The sequence below is a fragment of the Caloenas nicobarica genome, chromosome 1, assembly GCF_036013445.1.
Source record: "Caloenas nicobarica isolate bCalNic1 chromosome 1, bCalNic1.hap1, whole genome shotgun sequence".
Classification (NCBI taxonomy): Eukaryota; Metazoa; Chordata; class Aves; order Columbiformes; family Columbidae; genus Caloenas; species Caloenas nicobarica.
This window is the reverse complement of record NC_088245.1, coordinates 152,178,811-152,201,929: the sequence shown is the minus strand read 5'-3', so window position 1 is coordinate 152,201,929 and position 23,119 is coordinate 152,178,811. Positions and strand designations below refer to the sequence as shown.

At 42.3% G+C, this 23,119-nt stretch overlaps 2 protein-coding genes across 5 annotated transcripts in view; one reads left to right on the top strand and one right to left on the bottom strand.

Annotated features, from left to right (window-relative positions):
- The window catches only part of PROZ (protein Z, vitamin K dependent plasma glycoprotein), a 30,144-nt gene extending 21,898 nt beyond the window's left edge, over window positions 1–8,246 (top strand). The window contains exons 4-8 of the mRNA XM_065649186.1: window positions 3,013–3,126; window positions 5,066–5,197; window positions 6,911–6,996; window positions 7,076–7,199; window positions 7,735–8,246. Of these exons, the coding sequence (XP_065505258.1) occupies window positions 3,013–3,126; window positions 5,066–5,197; window positions 6,911–6,996; window positions 7,076–7,199; window positions 7,735–8,246 (968 nt within the window). The remainder of the gene's footprint in view (window positions 1–3,012; window positions 3,127–5,065; window positions 5,198–6,910; window positions 6,997–7,075; window positions 7,200–7,734) is intronic.
- Window positions 8,247–8,868: 622 nt separating this feature from the next.
- PCID2 (PCI domain containing 2) lies at window positions 8,869–22,198 on the bottom strand. 4 transcript variants are annotated; one of them, XM_065632805.1, is made up of 15 exons: window positions 22,110–22,198; window positions 21,625–21,709; window positions 20,033–20,122; window positions 19,406–19,479; window positions 18,596–18,661; window positions 18,012–18,053; window positions 17,489–17,543; window positions 15,697–15,800; window positions 14,874–14,949; window positions 14,611–14,752; window positions 13,435–13,535; window positions 11,352–11,425; window positions 11,056–11,181; window positions 10,723–10,846; window positions 8,869–9,714 (listed from the first exon to the last, which is right to left on the bottom strand). In XM_065632805.1, the coding sequence occupies exons 2-15, from the start codon at window positions 21,658–21,660 to the stop codon at window positions 9,625–9,627; spliced, it is 1,200 nt and encodes a 399-aa protein (XP_065488877.1). In that variant the 5' UTR covers window positions 21,661–21,709; window positions 22,110–22,198; the 3' UTR covers window positions 8,869–9,624. The 4 variants fall into 4 exon arrangements, with proteins under 4 accessions (XP_065488877.1, XP_065488897.1, XP_065488868.1 ...); XM_065632825.1 differs by having other exon boundaries at window positions 22,147–22,197; XM_065632796.1 differs by having other exon boundaries at window positions 22,071–22,134.
- Window positions 22,199–23,119: the final 921 nt, after the last annotated feature.

Below are 23,119 nucleotides of genomic sequence, written 5' to 3'. Positions count from 1 at the left end.
TCTCTAGTACAGCAAGAGGAAAAGTGTTGATGTGAAAGCTTTAAAAAAGTAATAAATAGGGAAAAGCAATTAAGATGGCAAATAAAATAAAAGTTGAAGGGGAGTAGATGTTATCATAACAAATAGGCTATTTCTTTTCCTGAACTTAAAGTTATTCTGAAACTACCCAGAACCTGAGAAAGTCTGCTTTGCTGATATGATAGAGCAGCACAGCTTTACCAGCAAAACCTCTCAAATACAAACCTAGCACTTAAACCTGAGTGAGTTAAATAGGCATTACAAGCTGCTGGCCTCTCTGCAAACTCTGGAGGCTGGCACTGCATCATCCCTTGGCAGCTGTCAAGGCAAGAAACAAGTTCGTAAAAGCTGAAGGACTGATGTAACTAGACAAACAATCAACAAGGAGCCTGAGCATCAGCTTATGGTTACTATGCCTTATTCCTTCCTTTTCTGCATGCCTTGTCCTAAGATTTCATCTTGGGTTTTTTTACTTAGCGTGTATTAATTTCTAATCTTAATTTTAGACAGTCGATAAGGAGGTGGTACCAGCAATTAGTATTAATTTTCTGCAGAATCCAGTAAAACACTGAGTTCAGGGAACTGTTAGATAGAATAGTCCCATTGATTATATAAATGTTACGAAGAATGATACAAAATATCTGGCCTTTCCTATGTGTTTCCTTACTTCTGTGAGGGTGGGATTAGTTTATCCTAATTTCATCCATTGGGTGTTTGTACCAAGCATGTCATCCAGGCTTCCTCTATAGTCTGTGAAGAGAGAAGGGCAACCAGTTGAGAATGGTCCATCCAAACAAGCTTAGCCACAATCGGGAAGCATTACTGGTTTTGGCCTCAGTGGCGGCTTCCTTGCAGTAATTCAAAGCCATCATGTCCTGTCTTCTTCCTACAGAAGAGCAGTGTGCGTTTCCTTCTTTGTGATACCTCTTCTAACATTTTTAAGAGTGTTGCCATGTATCTCCATGCCTTTTTTCCTTCTCACTAGATAAACCCATTTTTTCATCCTGTCTTCCAAAGTCTCATTTTTCAGATCTCTGGTATGCATCTTGCTTTCCCTCCATAGTCCAAGGTACAGTGGATAAATCTGCACGGTGAATAAAAGAAGGCTGGGGAGAAAGGCCGAGCACCCATTTAGCCTAATGCTGGCTCACCCTTTGGCTCTGATTTGTACTGTTCCACCTTGGTCTCTTCAAGTCAAAGCTGATGGAGCAGCATCTTGCTCTAGCATGGATGTACGCAGTCAGGGCACTTGGCCTGAGGTCACACTTGTCCCTAACTTTTTTTATTAGCAGTATAAACTTAAATATTAGAATCATAGAATCATTTTGGTTGGAAGAGACCCTTAAGATCAAGTCCAACCATAACCTAAATCTAGCACTAAACCATGTCCCTAAGAGCCTCATCTATATGCCTTTTGAACACCTCCAGAGATGGTGACTCCACCACTTCCCTGGGCAGCCTGTTCCACTGCTTCACAACACTAAATCTCTCTTTAAACATAATTTTCCAAACAGTTTTGTGCATTCCTTATAGTAGTCTGTGTTTTCATAGCTCAATCAATGACGTCATCTGAGATATTTCTGTTTTACGATGTTCACTGATTCCCCACCAAGTCCCTTATCCTACAGGTCTAACTGGTTTGGATTATTTGATTTTGAAAAACGCATGCTTTGCTGTTACTTACCACCTTCTTATCTTGTTGCATGCTTACAGTTTAATAATTCCAGTAGCTTTTCAGTGACAAAACACATGCTAATTTCTCTGTAATTCCTGTTTCCTCCTTTAATAAAGCTAGGCACTAGGTTTACTTTTTTTTCCCAGTCTTACAGAACCTCACCTGATCCCAGACATTTTTGAGACTTCCTTACCTACATTTGAGCACGCATTTCAGAGGCTTGAAACCACCTAACTTGCTTAAGGCTGTAGGTGCAGCCTTTCCCTATCTTCAGCTACCTACCATTGCTGCTGGATTTCCTCACTCTTCAGCTCTACCTGCTCAGCTGTGCTGATGAGTCCCCTCTAACCCATCCAAACACCCTCCCAGGAGACCTAAATTGTGCTGGGATATGCTGGTGGGATCTGACTGCAGGTGGGCTGATAGTGGTAACTGCTTTAAGACAGTATTTTAGTACAGCTAGCACTCAAAGATACACATGCCCATAGCCTAAGCAGATGGTGGTTGTGGTTTTCTTCCGTGTATCAGGCAGAGTTTTCACCTTTCTGTCCCCGGTATCAGTTGTGGCAGCCCGCTGACTGAAGGTAACCTCTCCGATAAAGTTTTAAATTTTGAAAAGTTTGGAGAGCGTGTCCCAGGTTACGCTTTTCTGGCTTGCCCCCGATCGCTCATGTCTACAATAAGCAGTTGTTTGGAAAACATTTTCAAACTGTTTTGGAGTCTTTCTAGTGGGCAGCATAAAGGGAAACTGGCAGCTCTGCCTGGTGTTCCACCTGTAGTGAGGCATCCTCTGGTTTCAACATTTGGTTCATCAGAAAGACCAAGCCTGCTAGTGTCTGAGCTGCTGTATAATAATTATACAGGTGTGTGAAAGCCAGATTTCCTCCTTGTTTGATGCTGCTTGCTGTATAACTTTGATGCCAGGTTTATTTATCTATATATGCACATAATATTTTTTTTATTTAATCCGTATGCATATCAACCTAACACGGGAGACCAAAAACACCAGTCTCATAATATGTTTGTAATAAGTGCATGAGCTGAAAGTCAGTGCTTTTCCCTGAAACAGAACATCCATCCTCCAGAAGTGACCTCTGCCTCTGGGTACCTCACAGCATCCCTGCCAGGGGCTGCAGAAGCACCTCTGGAAGCAGAAACTCAGGCTAAAATTACTCCCAAGGAGCAGTTTGGTGACACGTAGCCCATCTCCTTCCAAACCTTTTTGCAACACTTCTCCAAGTGGCTCGTGTGCCAGGAAGGGGGTTGTGTAATTCAGGTCAGCGGTGGTGACTAGTCCCTCTCCTGTGGCGTCTCTGCAGGTGGCAGAAGGTGCTCATCGAGCCCCTGCCAGCACAACGGCGTGTGCGAGGACAGCATTCGTGGCTACACCTGCACCTGTGCCGAGGGCTACGAGGGAGAGAACTGTGCTTTCGGTAAGGCATCATCCCCTTTCTGAGAGACCCTATCTCCTCCTATCTCCAGGAAACCATACGCAACTCTCCCATTGCAGCCAGTCACAGAATCACAGAATCACAGAATCACAGAATGTTAGGGATTGGAAGGGACCTCGAAAGATCATCTAGTCCAATCCCCCTGCCAGGGCAGGAACACCTAGGTGAGGTTACACAGGAAGGCGTCCAGGCAGGTTTTGAATGTCTCCAGAGAAGGAGAATCCACAACCCCCCTGGGAAGCCTGTTCCAGTGTTCTGTCACCCTCACTGAGAAGAAGTTTCTTCTCAAATTTAAGTGGAACCTCTTGTGTTCCAGCTTGAACCCATTACCTCTTGTCTTACTGTTGGTTGTCACCGAGAAGAGCCTGGCTCCATCCTCGTGACACCCACCCTTTATATATCTATAAACATTAATGAGGTCACCCCTCAGTCTCCTCTTCTCCAAGCTAAAGAGACCCAGCTCCCTCAGCCTTTCCTCATAAGGGAGATGCTCCACTCCCTTCACCATCTTTGTTACCCTGCGCTGGACTCTCTCCAGCAGTTCCCTGTCCTTCTTGAACTGAGGGGCCCAGAACTGGACACAATATTCCAGATGAGGTCTCACCAGGGCAGAGTAGAGGGGAAGGTCATCATCTTTTAGGTTAAAACAGACAGAGCAGGGGTGATGTGTGCTGCCTGTCTACCGAAACGTTATGGCATCCTGAGGTTATGCTGGCTGCCTCTTTTCTCTAAGCCTCCCTTCTCTGGCAACACAGCAAAAGGGCTGCAAGTCCCCCTCACGGGTGGGCTCCAAAGGCAGCCCTGCCCACTGCCACCAGCGCTCACCAGCTGTTTGTCCTGTCATGGTCCCAGGCAACACATGGCCCGAAGAACCAGGGCTATGGTGCCACGGCGGCTTTTCAGCCACTTCGGTGCCCCTGAGGCCACACACGCCCACAAGACAGTCCCTCAGGACAGAGTGACTCCAGAAAACAAACCATTTTCAGTGGAAGTGTAAAAGATGTAAAGCAAAACAGACACTTTCTGGCACATAAAAAGCCACATTCTACGTTCCAGCCCTTACATCAGGTCCCTTGGGCTGGGAGACGCCCTGGTTGCCACAATGCTGGGTCATTTTCTGTATAAGGGGTGTGACTGGACAGAGACAGACCAGCTTCTTGGGGAGCACAGAAGGTGACAAAGCTTGGTCCAGCACTGGGAACTGTATCGGCTCAGCGTGGGCCTTAGAGAGCCACATTATGTGGGTTTTTTGCTACTTCTCTATCTATGAGCTAGATCCACCATCAAATCGCTGTTCTTCCTGTTGCATTGTGCTGAAGCTTAAGGGGTTGCTCTGCCATGGACAGTTGACTGAGCATTTTTTCAAAGGTGATTAATACTCCCATTCTTTTTTTCTTATCTTTGGCAGCTGTTAATTTTAATTCTCTTAGCACAAGCATGAGAAATAAGAGCTATGCATTTGGTTTTGCTGAAAAGCAGAAAGCGTTAGCCTTTTTCTCCCTCAGGCAATACCTGCCTTCTTAATACGTGCAACAGTTCCCCCAGTGCAGACACTTGTGTTTCATCTAAAAGAGCAGAAAGGAAACCCATGGCATCCTTACAGGTTCACGTGGAAGGCCTAGTTTGACCCTTGGCTACCAATGCTCTCCAAAACTCAGAGGTGCAGACAGTCTGGTGCAGTGAGGTGCTGAGTGAGCACAGTTTGCAACAAGTCTGTGGAAGATGCAGAGATTCAGCTGTCTCCAATTTCTGCTTAACAAGGGGAAAACCAATGTGGTGGGAAATACAACCAAGCCAGAGTCCCTGCCCACCTCCACATAAAGTGAGTAAACATAAAATGCTTAGTAAAGAGGACGGCAGCTGTGCAAGAAAACTCCAGCTGAACCATTGCCAATGCTTTTTGTCTGCTTGTTCTGTTTAGCTAAAAATGAATGTCGCCACCAAGCAAAGGAAGGATGTCACCACTTCTGCTACCCGGGAAGTAACTCCTACCGTTGTTCCTGTGCCGATGGCTACGAGCTTGGCAAGGACAAAAAACAGTGCATCCCGTTAGGTAGGTGTGAGTGTGGAAGGAGAGGAGGTACGTGCTCAGTGCTGGGGTGGGCAGGCCACCATCTGATATCCAGATGAGATCAGCCTGCTTGGGGACTCAAATGCTAAGAATATCACTGACCTTCCAAACTAGGCAGAAAACACAGGAATCTAGGGACATCTAAGATGCCAAAACAGTGGTAAAAAAGCAATATTTGATCTGAACATTTAAACATGGTTCTGCAGAGAGGACTTGCATCACCCTACACATCGCTCACTGGGCCAGGTTTTCCACTCCTACGCTCAGCAGAACTCCACTGAAAACCTGTCTGTTTGGGAATGAGGTTCAATTGTCTCCAATCAGGCACGTGATGGTCCGATAAATGAAAAGCAACATTTGCTGCCATGTGAATTAATTTAAAGCAGTATCCCTCTTCATTTTTTCATTCTCATTCGATCTCATCCCCTTAGAAACAAGGTCTACTAAAAAGATGGTAGTATGCTTAGGCTGCACCTTCAATATTGTGCTCAGTTTTAGGCCCCTCACTACAAGAAAGACATTGAGGTGCTGGAGCGAGTTCAGAGAAGGGCAATGAAGCCAATGAGGGGTCTGGAGCACAAGTCTGATAGGAGCGGCTGAGGCAACTGGGGCTGTTCAGCCTGGAGAAAAGGAGGCTGAGGGGAGACCTGATCGCTCTCTGCAACCACCTGAAAGGAGGCTGTAGCATGGAGGGGGTTGGTCTCTTCTCCCAAGTAGCAAGTGATAGGATGAAAGGGCCTCTAGTTGCACCAGGGGAGGTTTAGAAGAATTTCTTCATGGAAGGGGTTGTCAGGCATTGGAACAGGCCACCCAGGGAAGTGGTTGAATCACCATCCCTAGAGGTGTTTGAAAGATGCGTAGATGAGGCTCTTAGGGACATAGTTTAGTGCCAGAGTTAGGTTATGGTTGGACTCGATGATCTTAAGGGTCTCTTCCAACCAAAGTGATTCTATACTAGCAAGTAGGGCAGCCAAACAGTTGTTGAAGCTACAGAGGCACACTTTTGGTGATGAAGGCTTGATGTCCACATCAAATGCACATTTCAGGTGAGCTTTATTTCAGACTAGTCTGAGTTTGGTCCTGTGGCCTAAGCACCCATTAAGCTATGACAGTACGTTTTGTGTGCTCCTGGAGGCTGTCTTCTGGTTTAGCTTCACGTGAACAGTGTGTGTGATCCAAGATTATGCTACAAGGTGAAGAGAAAGTGCGATCAATGCAGATTACTGGGAGATCCACCTGAAAAGCACACTTGTGGTCCAAAGCAGAACACAAAGATGCACATCTCCAGAGTGACAGCTTTTACAAGGAAAACCCGGGATTAACCTTGTGTAGATTGGGCCACAGCTATCATGTATTTGGCACAAGTCAGATACAGGATACAAAGACAAGGAACCAGGCTGTGCTGATGGCTGGCTGGAAAGGCAGCCTCATTTCTTTAGTTACAGACACAGTGAAATCTGACCACCACAAGCCTAAGCAATGACCCAAAATATTCAGTGCTGTCACTAAGCTATTAGACTATACATGCCAAGCAAATCATTCCAGTTCTCACCAGTTGAGAAATTGTCCTTCTCCTTTTCATTGGTGCAAAAATGAAACCCCGAAGTCAAGGTGGAAGCAATAAGATATTTGCAGGTAGCAGTTGTCTTGAAGTGACACAGCATGAGGTTTTTATTTTTTCAATTCTTTTGCTAGATCAATGTGCATGTGGCAGACTGCAAGAAAGTGATAATCTGATACGTGAAACAAGGAAGAAACATGATGAGCGATTTCCTTGGCAGGTATTTCTAGCAATTCATGAAATCCATCACTCAGCCTCACATGGACAGTGCCATCTATGGTCTTTTTGCATTTTTTTAGGTCCTGCTGCTAAGCTCAGAAGGGAAGGGCTTCTGTGGAGGAGTACTGCTAAAAAGTAACTTTGTGTTGACTACAGCAGAGTGTGCCCTTCTGCACAGGCATTTTGAAATCAGGGTTGGTGCTGGTAGGTGATCAAACACATTTTCACTTGTTGTAGCATATTTTAATATTGTCAGCCAACTTTAAAACAAAAGCTTACTAAAAATGTTGTGGCATAAAAATAGTTACGGGAAACAAATCTGCTGTCATCTCATTTAAGCATCTCAGTTAAGTATCTTGAGCTGGAACTACAGCTGCCCCAGGCCACCCTAAAAGCCAAGCAGAGAGACAACTGCCTCTGGAATGCAATTCAGAGCTCAGCACCTCAGGACAAGCTAAACCAGGTGGATTTAAGGGTGGCTTTTGTTTCATGCCAAAATTCACTTCTCGTTGGGTATTTGTCCTTCCCTCAGAAATGAGGCATGCTTCTACATAGCATTAAAGAGCTGTCAAGGCATCATTCCCAGTTTACCTTTACTGCAGCTGTTTCAAGAAAGAGCACCTTTAGTTTCCCTGCTGCATGTATTTCCCAGCATGACTAGGCAGCCAACAGTTCACATGTAGTGTTCAGGTCTCTCATAAATTATTCCTAAGAGCAGTGAAATGTGGTCGCTTCACAGGGCCTAATGGAACAAGTGGAATTGAGAAGACAATGCAAGTTAGTGAGAAACACATACACATCCGTTACGATGAAGACACTGGTGAGAACAACATTGCCTTACTACAACTCCAAGAGCATGTTGAGTGCAACAACCACCAGCTTCCTGTCTGCATCCCCGAAAGAGACTTTGCAGAACACATTTTAATTCCAAAACTGGCTGGTACAGTCAGTGGCTGGAGAATGGAAGGTGATGAACTTCAAGGTGATGAGTTGCATGTTTCATACCTTCCTGCTGAGGACTGCAAACAAATACTCAACATAAGCCTCACAAACAGGCAGTTTTGTGGACACCTCCAGGAGGCTGTAGACAAACGACTGGCTGGAGGAAGCTTTTTAACTACCGTGTATAAGGGTACTTGGTTTCTGACGGGTATTCTGGGATCTTGGCCACTAGAAGACACTGACTGGGAAACGCTTCTATTCACTAACACTGCAAGGTATATGATATGGTTTAAACAAAAAATGAAATAAGACACAAACACAACCAACTCTCCAGCACCAAACCCCTGCCAGTCACCGCAAGGAAACAGTTGGACGCAGCCAGTACATCCATTTGATTATCACAATTTGCAGCAATGAAAGTCACAACAACGATATGTATATTACACAGAAAAACCTCTTTGTCTTTCCTTCTGTTGACATGCAGTACTGTGAAAGTCATGATGTGGTAAACCTAGTTATTTTACTAAAAACTGACTGGACTTCAAGTTTCCTAGAACTGTTTGTCCTAAAACTCAAAAAGTGTTGATGTTTTTCTGAGACTTCAAATGTTGCTAGAAGGAAATTAGCCTTTTTAATTCTTGTTACCTTGAGGTTTGATTAAGCAAATTCATATTCTTATTTCAGCATCCACACAAGCAAAACTTAAGACGACCAGGGGAACTCCAAGCCTTTAAATACCTATGTTGATATAGGACTTGACACTCTCATCACACTGAAAAATGCTTCCCCTTGTACACAGTACCTATGTTTTCCCTTATGAACTATGTCCAAACCAGTTGGTGGGTAAAATAAAACCCAGCTCTCAAAGAGGGGAAAAACATGTTTTATTTTCCTCAAAAATAATTAACAACCCCCCCAACTACCACCCCATTACTATGAACAAAGTTATGTTGTACCACCCCCAAACAAAAGACAAAACCCTCAAGGTAGTAACAAAATAATGGATCCAGTGGCAGTGTTTTCCCCAGAAGCAGAATAAAACAGATTATGGATAAGTTACTTAGATAAGCTTTTGTTCATCATAACAAAAATGAAACAAAATATTACAAGAATGAAAAAAAAACCCACAAACAAACCCATCTGTAGGCACCTACAGACAAAAATCCCACATTTACTTGAACCCGTAAGTATTACTGACACAGTAAAGCTTTTGGTGTCAAGCACTTCTCTAGTTTTTAGAGAAAGCTTGAAAAGAGTATTTAATATCTGCAAGACTATTGAAGAGACTCAACAAGATGGAAACCATGAAAGAAAACATCATTTCCACAAAGGGTGATACTTCTCCTGCCTGAAAGATAAATGCAGAAATAGTAACAAAAAGTACTTTTTAAAAGCTTTTAAGTACTTTAGAAGGAATCTTGGAATGCTTTGCTTTATTTCCTCATGAAATATCTTGAACAATCTAGAAAGCCTGCGGAAGCCGTCATTGAGAAGTCAGCATTTCATTCCAACGCGCTTTGTAACGCTGGCAGCCTTGGTCGTTCTGGGAAAGGAGCCACAAACAACTCCTGGTATTCCAGTCCTGGACATGAACCAGGTCATTTACAATGTTCTTGGGGTGATGAGGAGCAGCTCCACTGGGCAAGCAGAGTATCTGAAAAGTACTTGCCTGGCTAAGACACAATACTCAACACACAGTTGACAGCGGAGGAAATGGGTTCTGCTTACTGACCACAAGCTTTTGATGCTGATGAGATATATAGCCTTTAATATGACCCTGGCAGAAGGAGAAAAAGACAGTGTTAGTACTGGAAGCTGGTAACACAACGCCTACAATCTCAGCTGTCTTCAGACTACATCAAGCAAAGCTCTGTGTCGATACCCAGTCACTGCACTACTCAGTATCTATAAGGATCTGATTTATGTAAGTGGGTGAACTCACAGAGTAAGCAGAAAGCTGGAACCATACCCATGTTTGTTTGCATACTGATGGTGCTGTCAGACTGAAAGCCTCTTGCCATGGTCCCCTATGGGCCTGCTTGTATTTCCTTGAAGAGACAGAGCTCTACAGAAGTGCTTCTAAATTTAGTCTTGCTCACTTTAACATTAGGATTTTAATTAATCGCCATTCCAAGCTTAATAAACTAAATGACATAGTACTTCCTTTTCAGACATGTGGTGTTGTAACACTGAAATAAATCTTCCAGCCATCTAATCCCACCCTCTGTTACTTCAAGACCATGCCAAAGAATCTGTTTCAGACACAAAGTGGTTCATTTTCTTGCTGACAGTACAATGCTGCTCCAAAACCTCCGACTTATTAGAAATCTCTTGATTTCAAGCCTTTATCTGTTCATGAGTAGCTGAGATCAATTTAGAGTAAAAGACAAAATGTGAAACAAAACCAAAGAAATCTGGTTTTATTTTTTTCTAATGTTAGAATGTCAAGTCTCTCAGTTCAAATGCAGAGGAACAAATCCCTTTTGCTAACGGTTACAATTTTTCTATTTTTCAATCAGTATCTATGCATATATAGAAATGTCAATACTGGATTTGTAATGTAAAATTCAACTTCAGTTTTAACCAGTTCCTGCAAAAGAAGCAAGAACTAGAGGAAGCCCTCAGGGCAAATGAAAACATTTCACTTTGGACACAAGTGAATAAATTTTTTTTTCCACATAAGAAAATCTGGATTACCAATATGTTTTTTGTAATCTTTTATTCTCTACCTAATATTTTTTACTGTCTGAAGTCTGGAAGGACCCAACAAGTGGTCAGCACATACCATATATATAAGGTTAGCTAAAATGCACTGGACTTCATCAATATCAACATCATCTACTTGCATGAATTTCAGGGCAATCAGAAAGGCATCTAGAGATAGCTGATGGGTTTTGAGTAGTAAATATCTGAAAGAAACAACAGGAAAAAAATCTGTTATTAAGAAACAATGACTTAAAAATTCTGGTTCTTAGAAAAATGGCCTTTCTACAATAAATTCACTTTAACAGGAATTCAGTGCTCTCAGAACTAAGGAGCAGATATGTTTCCATTTCAGTACTGGGTGAAGCCATATTAAACCTGCTTTTGCAAAAAAAGTAGTTTTTGTTATACTTACACTTTCTTAAAGAGATTTCTGTACGTGATGATTTTCAGCTTCTCAAGGATAAGAAAGATTCCACATCGAATAAAGAAGGTCTCGTGCTTTGTTAGGGCGTCATTCAGGAGGAGAAGATTGCCTTCACTGTGAGGGTGAAGAAATGAAAACAAGAGAAGGTCTCACCCAAATGAGAAAAGAAATTGTCTGACTTGGTAGCAATACCCCTCCCCTGCCTTCCTCACTCATCCCACATAAATACCTTTTCCATACTACTCTTGGAACTAACACACAACGCAATAAAATAATCATCATACCTCACAGCCTTTGTTACTTCAGCAAACTGCATAAGGTCATACTTTTTTAAGAGCTGAATTGTTGGCATATGGCCCTGAAAAAGAAATGGTTTCCAGGTTTTCCAGGATAAAGTCAAATGCATTTTAAATGTAATCTAGTAAGCTATAAACACATTTGTTAGAGAAAAAGACAAATGTTTAACCGCTTTTTTTTTTTTCTACAGAGCAAGAGGTCAATGGAAGTACTTGTAAAATAATCTCCTTGCCCTGCCAAATACCTTGTAGCTCAACTCATGATAACTACCTATTTATCATTGTTCAGGGAGTCTTGATGTTTCTATGTTTCTTAATATTGGAGAACCCTTATAAAACTTGTAAAATCAAGGTCCTGTGACACGAGGCCAAGGAAGATCCAAACTTTATGTCATGCCTGCATGATCTAATCTGCAAACAGAAGAACCGTGAGAATCCCAAGCATTGCTAATAATACGAGCAGTGCTTCATCGCTGTGCAGTGTTAGCTCGGTCTGTACCAGATTTTTTCCTCACCATGCTTCTGCATGGAAATAAAAACGTCCTCTCAAAACACACCAACAAAAAAAAAAAGTTTTAAATTAAAGAAACAAAATTAATTCTCATTGCTAGATCAGGCAAGACTGAACCATCTACACTATCAAAAAGAAACTTTGAGGTTTTTTTTCACCCTGCACAGCAGAGATCAGATTGCATATTGACTTGGGTCAGACTTTAAATTTAGTTACCATCATGCTATGCTGTTGGTAACTCCTTTCCTGGTTGGAGGATTAGCTGAGAGCAGAACTCAGCTGCATGTTTACTGAGAACTGCTAAGTATAACAAAACCCCTATCAAAGCTATTTTAGTACAGTTTAAGGTCCATGTTAATGTTTGGGCTCTGATTAAAAAAAGCAACTGTAAGAACAATGACCTTTATCTAGTTTCTTTAGTGCCTCTTTTACACTAGAACTGCTCCGGAAAAGCCACAGTAATTCTAGGCACTAAGGGACCCACCAATTTAAAGGCACTCACCCAGTCAAGACTGGGATGAAGTTTTTAGGAAGACTATGAGTTTTCCTTTATCAACTGACTGATCTGAAAACAACCAGTAAGAAAGTCAATAAACAAAAAAATGAAAAAGAGAAGCCACTTGTCATACTATGCTTCCTCTTTGCCCATGAGAGATGTCTGCTATGGAAATACAGCTGCAAAGTAACTGAGTAACACTAACACTAACATCCAGTTCTTGTGCCCTCAGTCACACTGCATTAATTGTTTAAATAATCCCACTAACTCAGGGATACACAAACGCCAGCACAGCATATGGAAAATGAAAGGAATGGGAAGCAGAGATGTGCTTAATTCTTTCAATAGAAAGATTAAATGATCAAATAATAACTAGTCTTCATTAATTTGCTCAAAACCAAAATGCTTTACTTCATGACCCCTCTGACATGCCTCGAATGGGCAAATGCACAAGGTGCAAATAGAAAACCCAAAGACAGGAATCCTTTCCCTCCTGTGGCAAACCCCCCTTAACCATCTTCTGCACATTCTCCTTCCCTTCACCAGGTGAAAGCCACAGACAGATTTGTACTAGTGAACCCACACATTGCCTGGCCCATCTGTGCAGAGTTTATCATCACCAGGCAGGTGCTCTGCTACGTGACCAAGTCACATTGTTAAGTGCTTCTCCAAAGAGCTCAAAGTTATCTTTATTACAGGAGTAACCTCAGGTTGCACCTTTACAGGGGTGGGAGGAAAGTAAGCGGGAAGGGGGAGTAGGAGGTGCGTGTATGGTGGGGTTTGGTTTGGTTTGGGTTTTTTTGTTTGTGGGGTTTTGTTTGTTTGTTCTGGTTTGGGGTTTTTTGGTTGGTTGTTTTTTTCTCCTTCTCCTTTTCTGCTTTCCTATGAATTACAATTCAACATTTTCTATCTTCTCACAAAAAAGTGTGCATATGCTGGCTCTTCTGGGGGTCTGGCACAGATAGCCCCTGAATCCCAGTAAAGGAAAAAGAAGAGCCATGATGAGCATCAGTTGGGTTATCTGGCCCCCAAAAAAATTATTTAGAAGAGTAACATCAACTCACCAACAACATTTTTACTGGAAGCAGGTATATCAAAATCATCCTTTTGTTCTTCTGGCTTGAGCGGTGGCAGTGCTCAAAGGCAAACGACAGATACTCTTCAGCTGCAGACACAAATAAAGTGCTAGTCAACAACAAAAACAGATTAAAACTGTAACCCAAATTCTGTGCTCAATGACCTTCTCTAGCTTGAACACGTGATATTTGAAATTCTATATAAAAAGCAGCGTACCAATCAAAATACATTAAGAATAATGCTGTAAGAATTATTGGAGATTCACACAAAATACAAAGTATTACCAGAAAAATCAGTCCTTCAGAAAGACAAAAAAACCCCAACTTGTAAAGGCCTGAATGTCAGAGGTAACAGTTACAATCAATATTGGAATTTTCAGCTCATTTCACTAAAATGATTGTGTTACTACTACACGAGGGGAGAATCTCAAGAAGTGCTGATGAAGCAGAATTCTATTTTCTAAATTCACAGATTAGGTTCTTCAGAGGATGAAAGCTGCATGCGATGCACACATCTGCTGAACTGCAGAAACGTGCCAGTGAGATCACACAGCAGGACAATGTGAAAATCTCTCATCAGTTTTCGTTGAGAGAGAAAAATGACAAACCTGACAGGTAGAAGGCACTGTTTAGAGTAACAAAACTGTCCCCAGAACAGATTTTTCTCAGGGGCTTAGGTCAGTTCTAGAAGCATTTCTATTAGTGACTAAGAGATCTCAGAAATGTGGTTTCTACATCTTCCAAAAATCAATGCACTGAGAAGCTAATTCTACAGAACAGTTTCTGAAGATTTTGTTCATGGCATACAGCAACTTGAAGAGGACAAGAGAGTTGCAAGGCCTCCTTGGTGAAACCTTTTACAAACCTGTTCTTTTGGATGATCATACGTTTTATTATGCATGCACGTAATGCATAAGACTACAGAGAACTTCACTGGCACAAATATTTTTAAACTGGGCATATACTACAATTAGAAGTGTCATGTAATTTCATCTCTGATGTAATACAGCCTGTGGGCCCCGGATCTTTCAGCATAACTTTTCCTTTGATCAATGCAAACACACCTGTACCTTCTACACACGTTTTGAGTCACAGACACACAACATCAGCCAGATTTGACAGCAAACAGCAAGACTTCAGATCTGTCTTACTGGCACACAGTACCTTGCTTAAAGTCACTGTCAAACATGGCTTTACGTCCAACATAATATCTGTATGTAACTCGCTGTGCCATACTATACTCATCCTTCAGATTTGAGCTGTCAATTGCTCTAATTAAGGGCTTACATAGATGGAGTTTGTTGATCTGTTAAAAAAAAAAAAAAAGGCATTTTACTCAGAGAGTGTAGATAATATATCACACAAACAGGGTGAGTTTGACTTAGAATATGAAACACAAAACACAGCTTACCAGACTTGAACCCTACCTTAAAGTAAATTTTAAACAGCTGATTCACAAGAAACAACATGCCCCACTTTTTGGAATCTTCAATGCCTGCTCGACTGTCATAAGGAAAAAAAAAAAAAGGAAAAAAAACTACTAGTACTGAACATTGTAAGAAAACAATGATTTTGTCTTCATGGTAAATTGCCTCCATAGATATTTTATGGATTTTTAAGGTAAAAACAGGTGTCTGAAAATAAAAGTAAAGGCCAAAGTCCTTGTCTTAAACCATACCAGCACTGTCAAAACAGAACACATGTTCCCACCTCTAAATTTTAAACAGCTCTGCTACATTTCTCCTCAACATAATGAAACAATGTCATGCAAAATATTATTCACGTGCATCAGGGTCCTCACTCCAGTCTACAGGTAACACATACACTAGCATAGCAGTTGCTTATAATATCCAAGGTGAAAGAAAGATAGGGGGGAAAAAGCATTTTCTCCACTTCAGAAGTGTTAAGATTACTAAGACTGGAAAGCAAAGAGTCACCTCTTTTCCATCTAATCATAATGAAGCAAACTTCAAAACTGCACAGGGCACTAAAATGTTAAAGATCTTTCCTGAGAAACAGGGACATAATCAGTCCCTCCCAACATCTGCCAGGAATGTTAAACCTGAAGGGAGGCCTCTCCAGCTGCATTAATAGTCACGAGAGAACAGACTACAAACGAGAGGAAACGAGCCTCAGAATTGTTTGTTCTTAACCAGACATGGTCTTAGTAAATGGAAAAAATCTTCTGTAAAGTTCATCAAATTCTTAACAATTTAATAGTGCAAGTTCTGTTGAGGATCTTCCACTTACGTGTCACTGGCACAGACTCGAAAACAGCTCATCAGCAGTTCTGCTGCTTTTTCCAACATGTCACCAACTTTGCTTTTCCCTTTCTTCACCAGCTGTTGATCTGCCTATCATTACACAGCAAGAAACAATGTGTAATTCCACATCCTGGTTTGCTGGGTCGTGAACCATTCACTTCCTTAATACAGCATTTTAAAGTCTTATAGCAATAGATTGTCTTGCCTGCTAACCCCCAGAAGGTAATCAAGTTCACAGAAGAAAACACTCAGAGAGGCTCCTGAACGTGTACCAAACCTAACGCACAGGAGAACAGTCCTTTGAAAATAGCACTGACCACTCATATCTTTAGATCCACTAAGCTTAATGCAGCTCTCAGAAACCTAAATTCAGGATCACCTGATAGCTGAACCAAAGCAATAGCAATGCAACTAAAGTTTTCAAAGACCAAGAGTTTGGCAAAAATAAGTCTTTTGAACAAAAGAAAACTAAATTCATTCTCCAGTTATGGAGTTTGAGTTTTAGAATTTATAATTAAGCTTCTCTCCACAGTCATGAAGGCTAGATTTTATTTCTAAACCACATTCAACATTTCCTAGTAGTAATACACACTGCTAGGACCTGGGATTTTCAAAAGAAATGGAAAACATATCTTACAGTGGCAAGAGAAAACAACAAATTGACAACACCACGTGGGGAAGATCCATGCAATGACTAATACAGAATTTAAAACAACTAAGAAGAGTGGGGGAAAAAACAAGTGAGTAGATATTTACTATGTGCTTTCTAATAAGACTTATTATAATGCTTGCATTCTCACTAGCTGAAACATAAGGAAAAGAAATGGAAATGCATCCTTCACTGCAGAAGTCTTCTCTGTATCCAGACCCTTTGAATATACTAAGGTTAGGAGACAAACACTTCCAATATGACTGATCCCGCTTTCCCTTTTCTCATGAATCTCAAAGATACAAATTTGCCTCATTCAGACTGGGAATCAAGACTTGTTACAGAGTAGGCACACACACAAAAAATATTTTCCGTGCAAGCATGCCAAATGTGTTGTTTTGTAGGTGGGTGGGCACAAGAAAGTGCTGAGGGGACAAACACTGAAAACACTAGATATTGTCAAACTCTAACCTAACTTGAGCTCTAGTTCCACCTCTTCAGGTAAAGTGACTAGGAGCAAGATCACAATCCTGCCACTTACTCTGGCCTAGCAGTTCTCATTAGATCCTTACACAAGCTACTTCAATTCACTAGCCTGAGAATAATAATGAAAATTTGTGTGGGTTTTTTTTGTTTGTCAGCAGTTGTATGGGCTCAGTAAAGGCTCTGATGAGCATCACAAGCAGTGCACACAACTGGAAGAGGAGAAAGGAAGCAGAAACTTCCCTCTTCAGATGTGGCAAGTGGTTAGATTAGCTCAGTTGTCTGGCATGTTTCCATCCTTACAAAGCCTCCATCAAATCCCAAGGGTAACACATAGAAAGAGTGAGCTGTCCCACCATGCTCCTCAATAAAGACAGTACTTAATCATTTTATATGCTCTGAGCAACTGCTGTGAGTTGCATGCAGGTCCTCAGAACCCCTCTAGTTCGATGCAAATGGGAGGTGGGCAGATGGATCAACCTAGTTTTGCAATGGGATTGGATGGATTTAGTGTGGCAACAAAATCCTAAACAATGAGTTAAATAGTACTGAACAAAATTAGGCTATGCAATAAAATCTAAAATATTTCTGTCATGGAAAATCCTAACATAGAGAAGTAATGAGGCTGTTAATCAGATTTACTTACATTATTAGCAAAAATTCGAAGATCAAGGGCTACAGCATACATAATAGGTAATGCCCTGGAAAAGTAAAACATAGTATACTTAGTACGTGCAAATCATGCAACAAGTAAGACATGAGAAACAAGCCTTTTTTTTTTTGGCTAGTTGGTCATAAAGCCAGAAAAGCATACATCAATCTTTAAATAAAGAAGGATGCACTTTTAAAAAGGCCTTCAAGATCTCAGCATTTCAGAAATCCTACACTGGAGGAAGAATTAATTCAGAAACATTTTTTACAATGGCTTTAATAATATACTATCTCGCCTTGAACAAATTCTTCAAGTTAACTTATAGACCATTCTACATAATTAAGCTCACACTTTTGGACCTAAAAAACTCAAATATGCAGCAAAACCAATCAGGCTGCATTTAAATATCGCTGGGGATAAATAAAAACTACAGGCACAATTTTAGTTTGACTACTATGGTATTATGCTAGTAAAAGATAAGAGCCTAGTTTCTAGCAGCTCTCTATGATGTACTCACCAGTTTTCCTCTTTATGTGCCTGAAATGCTCGCAGGAAAGATGTATCGTATTGAGGAGAATTTAAAATACTACGAAATGAAGCACAGACGTAAAAACCAGCAGTTGTATGGTACCACGTACTACTACATGAAAGGGCACAAATCAACAACGCAGTAAGTAGACAAGGGGTCGGAACGCAAAGAGGCAGCAGGGAAGAACATGGGCACAGCCACACACTCCTTGGTGCAGCAGCAGCCGTGAGAAACACTGGTCGCTTACATCTAAGACAGCAGCTTTCTTTATCAGTGCCTTGCCCTTCAGCAAAGTACAAACTGGGATGTATGTTAATGATTTGATGGTCTCCTGCACTCTGTGAGAAATTAATTTTCTATTTTAGAGCAAAGTGACAGATTCCTTCTTAGTCCTACAGAAAGCTGAAAGAAGAGTGTATCTGCATTTCCTTTCTTAAGAACCTAAATAGCTGAGGCATATTTGGAAGCAGAGCACAGTCTATTAGATTTTAAAAGAGGTAAAGATAACTTATTGTACAAGAAGACATATAGTTAACCTGAAAGCAACATATAGGATTTATGGAAAAGGATATTGGACAATAACTGTTTGGCATTTGTATGCTTCTATAAAGTCATGGTTTCCAACAGCGTAAGTACACCTGTCAAAAAAAGGTGCATTAGTGCATCAGAAAATATCACAGACATAATACAAATACTTATTTTTGCATCTTAACAGGCATAGAGCCTTACAGTATATTTAAGAGAGACACAGAAATACGATTAGAAATGTTGCTAACAAAATGGCACAAGTATTTTAACACAGCACTAAGCTTGATAATTGTAGAAAACTGATCCGAGAGCCGAAGGGGGATTTGTTTCTATAATCTATACAGTATCAACCATAATACGCTAACACTTATTGAAACTGTCACCAAGATTAGCACAGATAAAAAAAAAAATTCCAAGACTGATGAAAGTGAACTGAAGACTGTGTTCACGCAAAATTTTTTAAATAAAAGCCTTACAGAACTACTCAGGTCCTAAAGCTCTTAAGAATACTTTTATGAATAAAATTTCCCGTTAAAAATATTTATTTCCCTTATTTATTTCAGTCTAAATTGTTGTGTAGCTAGTAACTGCAAAGCAAAGGAAACAGCAAGCACCAAAACAAAAGCTGTGTCAATGGTTCTATGCAGATGACTGCCAGCTACATAAAGCAAACTTTACATGGAGAAGAAAGATAAGGTCTTCATTTCCTGCAGTTCTAGCATTATTTATAAGAGTCATAAATACCAAGTTTTCAGATATAAGCCCTTAAAAGTAACAAAGTAAACTTAAGGATAGGCTTCCCCACGCCTGCTAGATGCTTCACAACCGACTTCATGTTCCTGTTCCACCTTTACCTTAAGTGGGCTGCAAACATTTCATCATATGGTGGTTCCAAAACTTGTTGGCACTTCTCCTCTGGAGATGGAAGCTAAGGATAGAATAAATCAATGAAACATTAAAGGAACATCTAAGGCACCAGAAAGAGAACATCACAAAGATATTTTGTCATGGCAGTTTTATGCATACATGCCTTTGCTATCTATCAGAACCTCAAGTTATATTAATAATCACAACCACTGTAATGAATTGCTAGTGTGCATTATGTCTCCATAACCTTAAATAAAATAATCCAAAATGAATATAGCACAAACACTGGACCCTTGCTACCCACTGTTTTGCTCTTTATTTTCACTCCCACTGTGCCACACTACCAATTAATGTAGACCTGGCCAGAAGGGACCTTCAAAACTGTATCTATCCAGAAAACAATTCAAAGTGAAATACAAAAAGTCATCCAGGAAAAAAAAAATGGAAACATACAATATCCTTGTGAAAAGAAAGGGGAAACCAGCCTACAAGGGGATCCTGCTCTGGGCTGTGAAACAGATTTCTGAGGCTTATCTCCAATGGAAAAGAACCTATATGGAGAGCTAAAAAAAACTGAGAGCAAACCAAAAGAAAGGTCAAAACCAGATTCTAACCTGTAGCCTTGGGTTTGCAACATGTGGATGTTTAAATGATACCAATTCTGCACAAAATTGTCCATCTCTGCTGTCAATGGCTTCTTGTACCTACCAAAAAAACCAGACACATTACAGAACAAAATCCAGACACAGACATACAACATATTTACACACGACAACAAAAAACACCTTCTTGTTACCACTGTTCGCCCACATCAATACCAACCCAAAGGTGAGTTTTTAAAGGTTTAAAACTGAATGAATCAATATTTTACTTTCAATACACCTGTTTTTCAAAAAGACATCAGGAAGAAGGTAGGGTGAACACTATTGTGTTTTCTTCCTTATTTGTAGGATACGAGCAAACCAGAGAATCCCCAAACAACTTACATGCGGTTAGCATCATAAAACAGCAGTTGTGAACTAGATTTGGTTAAGCTTTTAAAAATTCCAGTTGGACTTAGGGGCATCAAACACATATGTGAAGGCACGATCTTTGAATAACACTTTAAAATGAAGACAGACTAAACACATAGCCATCATTCCAAATGCAGTGTCTGATACTGCACTAGCATCTGTACAGAATACTTTTGAAAGCTGTTAAGACTATAAATGTTATATTCTGTGGAAGAACCATTTAATTCTGCTTCCTTCTAAAGATAACTCCTTGTAAAAACCAGTCTGCTTGAGCAGCTTATTGTGACATCAAGCTGGAAATTTCTTCAGTTGTGGAAGTAATTTTAGATATTCCTTCTAAAGAGTTTCTTTCCCACTGTTTGTGCTTTATTTGTCACATTTTTGTGTCCTGATAAGGAAAAAAAAAAAGGTTTTGCTGTACGGAATGGTCACACCAAATGGAAAAAATCATAGATTAAAATAGCAAAGGAAACAGCAAAAGAGGAAAAATCAACTGCTTAAACTCTTTCAGAGACTACTGTTTTTTTTCAAGTAAAGGAGAGCTAATTTTGTGGTTTGGAAGTAGATTTTCTTATTAAACATTAAACGGACCGGCAGCTGGAGAAGATGATGACTTTTCAGAGCAGATCACTATCCTGGGAGATCTCAGCCACTCCATTTTTGAGACTAAAAACCAAACAATTACTCTCTTTTTGTGGCCTTCACTCAATTGACTTGACTGAAATAAGATGGTAACGGTGATGAAAATATGATGGTTCAGAAAGAAGCAGTAAGAGTGGTCGCACTAAAAGCCTGACACTGGAAGTTCAGTCTAGCTGGTATCCTTGTGACCTTGCTGCGGTCTCTCCATCATCCATAACATACACACTGTATCTCTGACTTTCTGTACTTAAATTCCTGTATCTCTTGAATCCCTGAGCTCCATTTGTTACTGCATACACACACAATCCCACCACATTAGTTCTTACGGATAAATTACCTCACTATCCCTTATATCAGCAACCATCACGCTTTTCAGAAATTCCAGATATACGTCCTTAGCACATAGCCAGTATACTTAACACAGAGTTAGGAAGTATACTTCTTTGCCATATTGCACATTCTAGTTGATTTCTTAAGCAAGGTAACGTATTTACAGCAAAGAAAAAATACATACACATAACAGTGCTGACAAAAAAAATAAAATTGCTTACTTGCTGCAAATACTGATTTATGGTGATATGCGCCATTAAAATATAAGAGGCAGGAATCCCAAATAAAAGGCAGTTGTGTCACATTCTGCAAAATAAACGGGTGTTTAAGAGAAGAGCAAAGCGGCAGCATCTCACACAGATCCCCGCCTGGCTCTGAGAAAACACGGGATGATTTTAACAAACCCCTCGCTGATGGGCAGCTCCTGGGAACGGGCACAGGAACGGGGCCTCCGGGAAAGCATAGCAGGGTACGAAGGCAAGCTGCCTACCAGGGGAAGCTGCGTGTGCAGGAGAAACCCCGGCACAAAGGCTCCGAAGAGGGAGAGGGCCCTGGAAGCCCGCGGGTGCCGAAAGCGAAGGGCAGACGTCAGAAGAGGCAGAAGCGCGGTGGCGAGACACGGCCCCGCTTCCCCGGCACCCCCACCATGCACCCAGCGGCCCCTCACCCTCGACCTCGGCCGTGCTCTCCCCCACCGCAAGCCCACCCTCAAGCCACGGCGCGGCACTTCCGGCAATCGGTACCGCGCTTCCGGCAACGGCTGCCGCACTTCCGGTATCCGGCAAAGCACAGGTGGGCTCCCCACAACGGAGAGGCGGCGGGAGCGACCCGGCGAGCCACGTGACAGACTCCCGCCACCCTACCCCGCCCGGAATAGCTGCTGCCGCGCCTCTTCCCCGCCCGCCGCGGCGCCCGGGAGGCGTGGCTTTGTCCCGGGTAGCCAATGGAAAAGCGCAGTGGGCGGGGCCCGAGCTCGTGCGTCAGTGATAAACCTCGTGCGCGGGGCAGCCTTCTCCGTTTTGCGGGCAGTGGGTGCAGCTGCTGTTGCTGGTGCAGCGGGGCCGGTGTGCTACGCTTCTGTTTTTCTTGTTTCTTTACTTCGGGCATGGGGTGGGCGGTGATTCCGGGACCCCCAGGCCCTGCGATACCGTGTGCCGGCTGATAGCAACCCGGTGTCGCTTCCCGGGCCCCGGTTAACAGGAGCTTTGTGCTTGTTCCCTGGAGGAGCGCACGGGTTGCTCGCCCGCTTCCCCTCCTTGCCGGCTGCGGCGGCGCACGCCGGGAGCGCGGCGGAGTCTGTGTCGGCTTGTGCGCATAAAGTTTAAACCGAGCGTTTAACTCTTGAAACCGTCGTTCTTAAAAGCGCCAACGTGAGCCTGTGAAACGAGCTCGCTCGGTGCCCCGGCAGGCTGGCAAGCGCCAGGCCCGGGCCTGCCCCGGCTGGGCTGGAGGTTGCGGTGGCCGGGACGCGGACGGCCGCTCGGCGCTGGTGCTTCTCCCGTGCGAGAAGCCCAGCTCAGGGTGGGAGACGCGGCCGCCTCCGGGCGCGGGTTACCAGCAAATAGAGCCGGGCGAAGCAGGGCAACGGCGGGGTGCGAGGCGATGGCGGGAGCCGCTGTCGCCGCCAGCTCGGCCCCGCCGGGTCTGCCCCGGCCGCGGGAAGCCATCTTGTGAGCGGGGCCCCGAGCGCCGGGGGCGGCCTGGAGCCGGGCACAG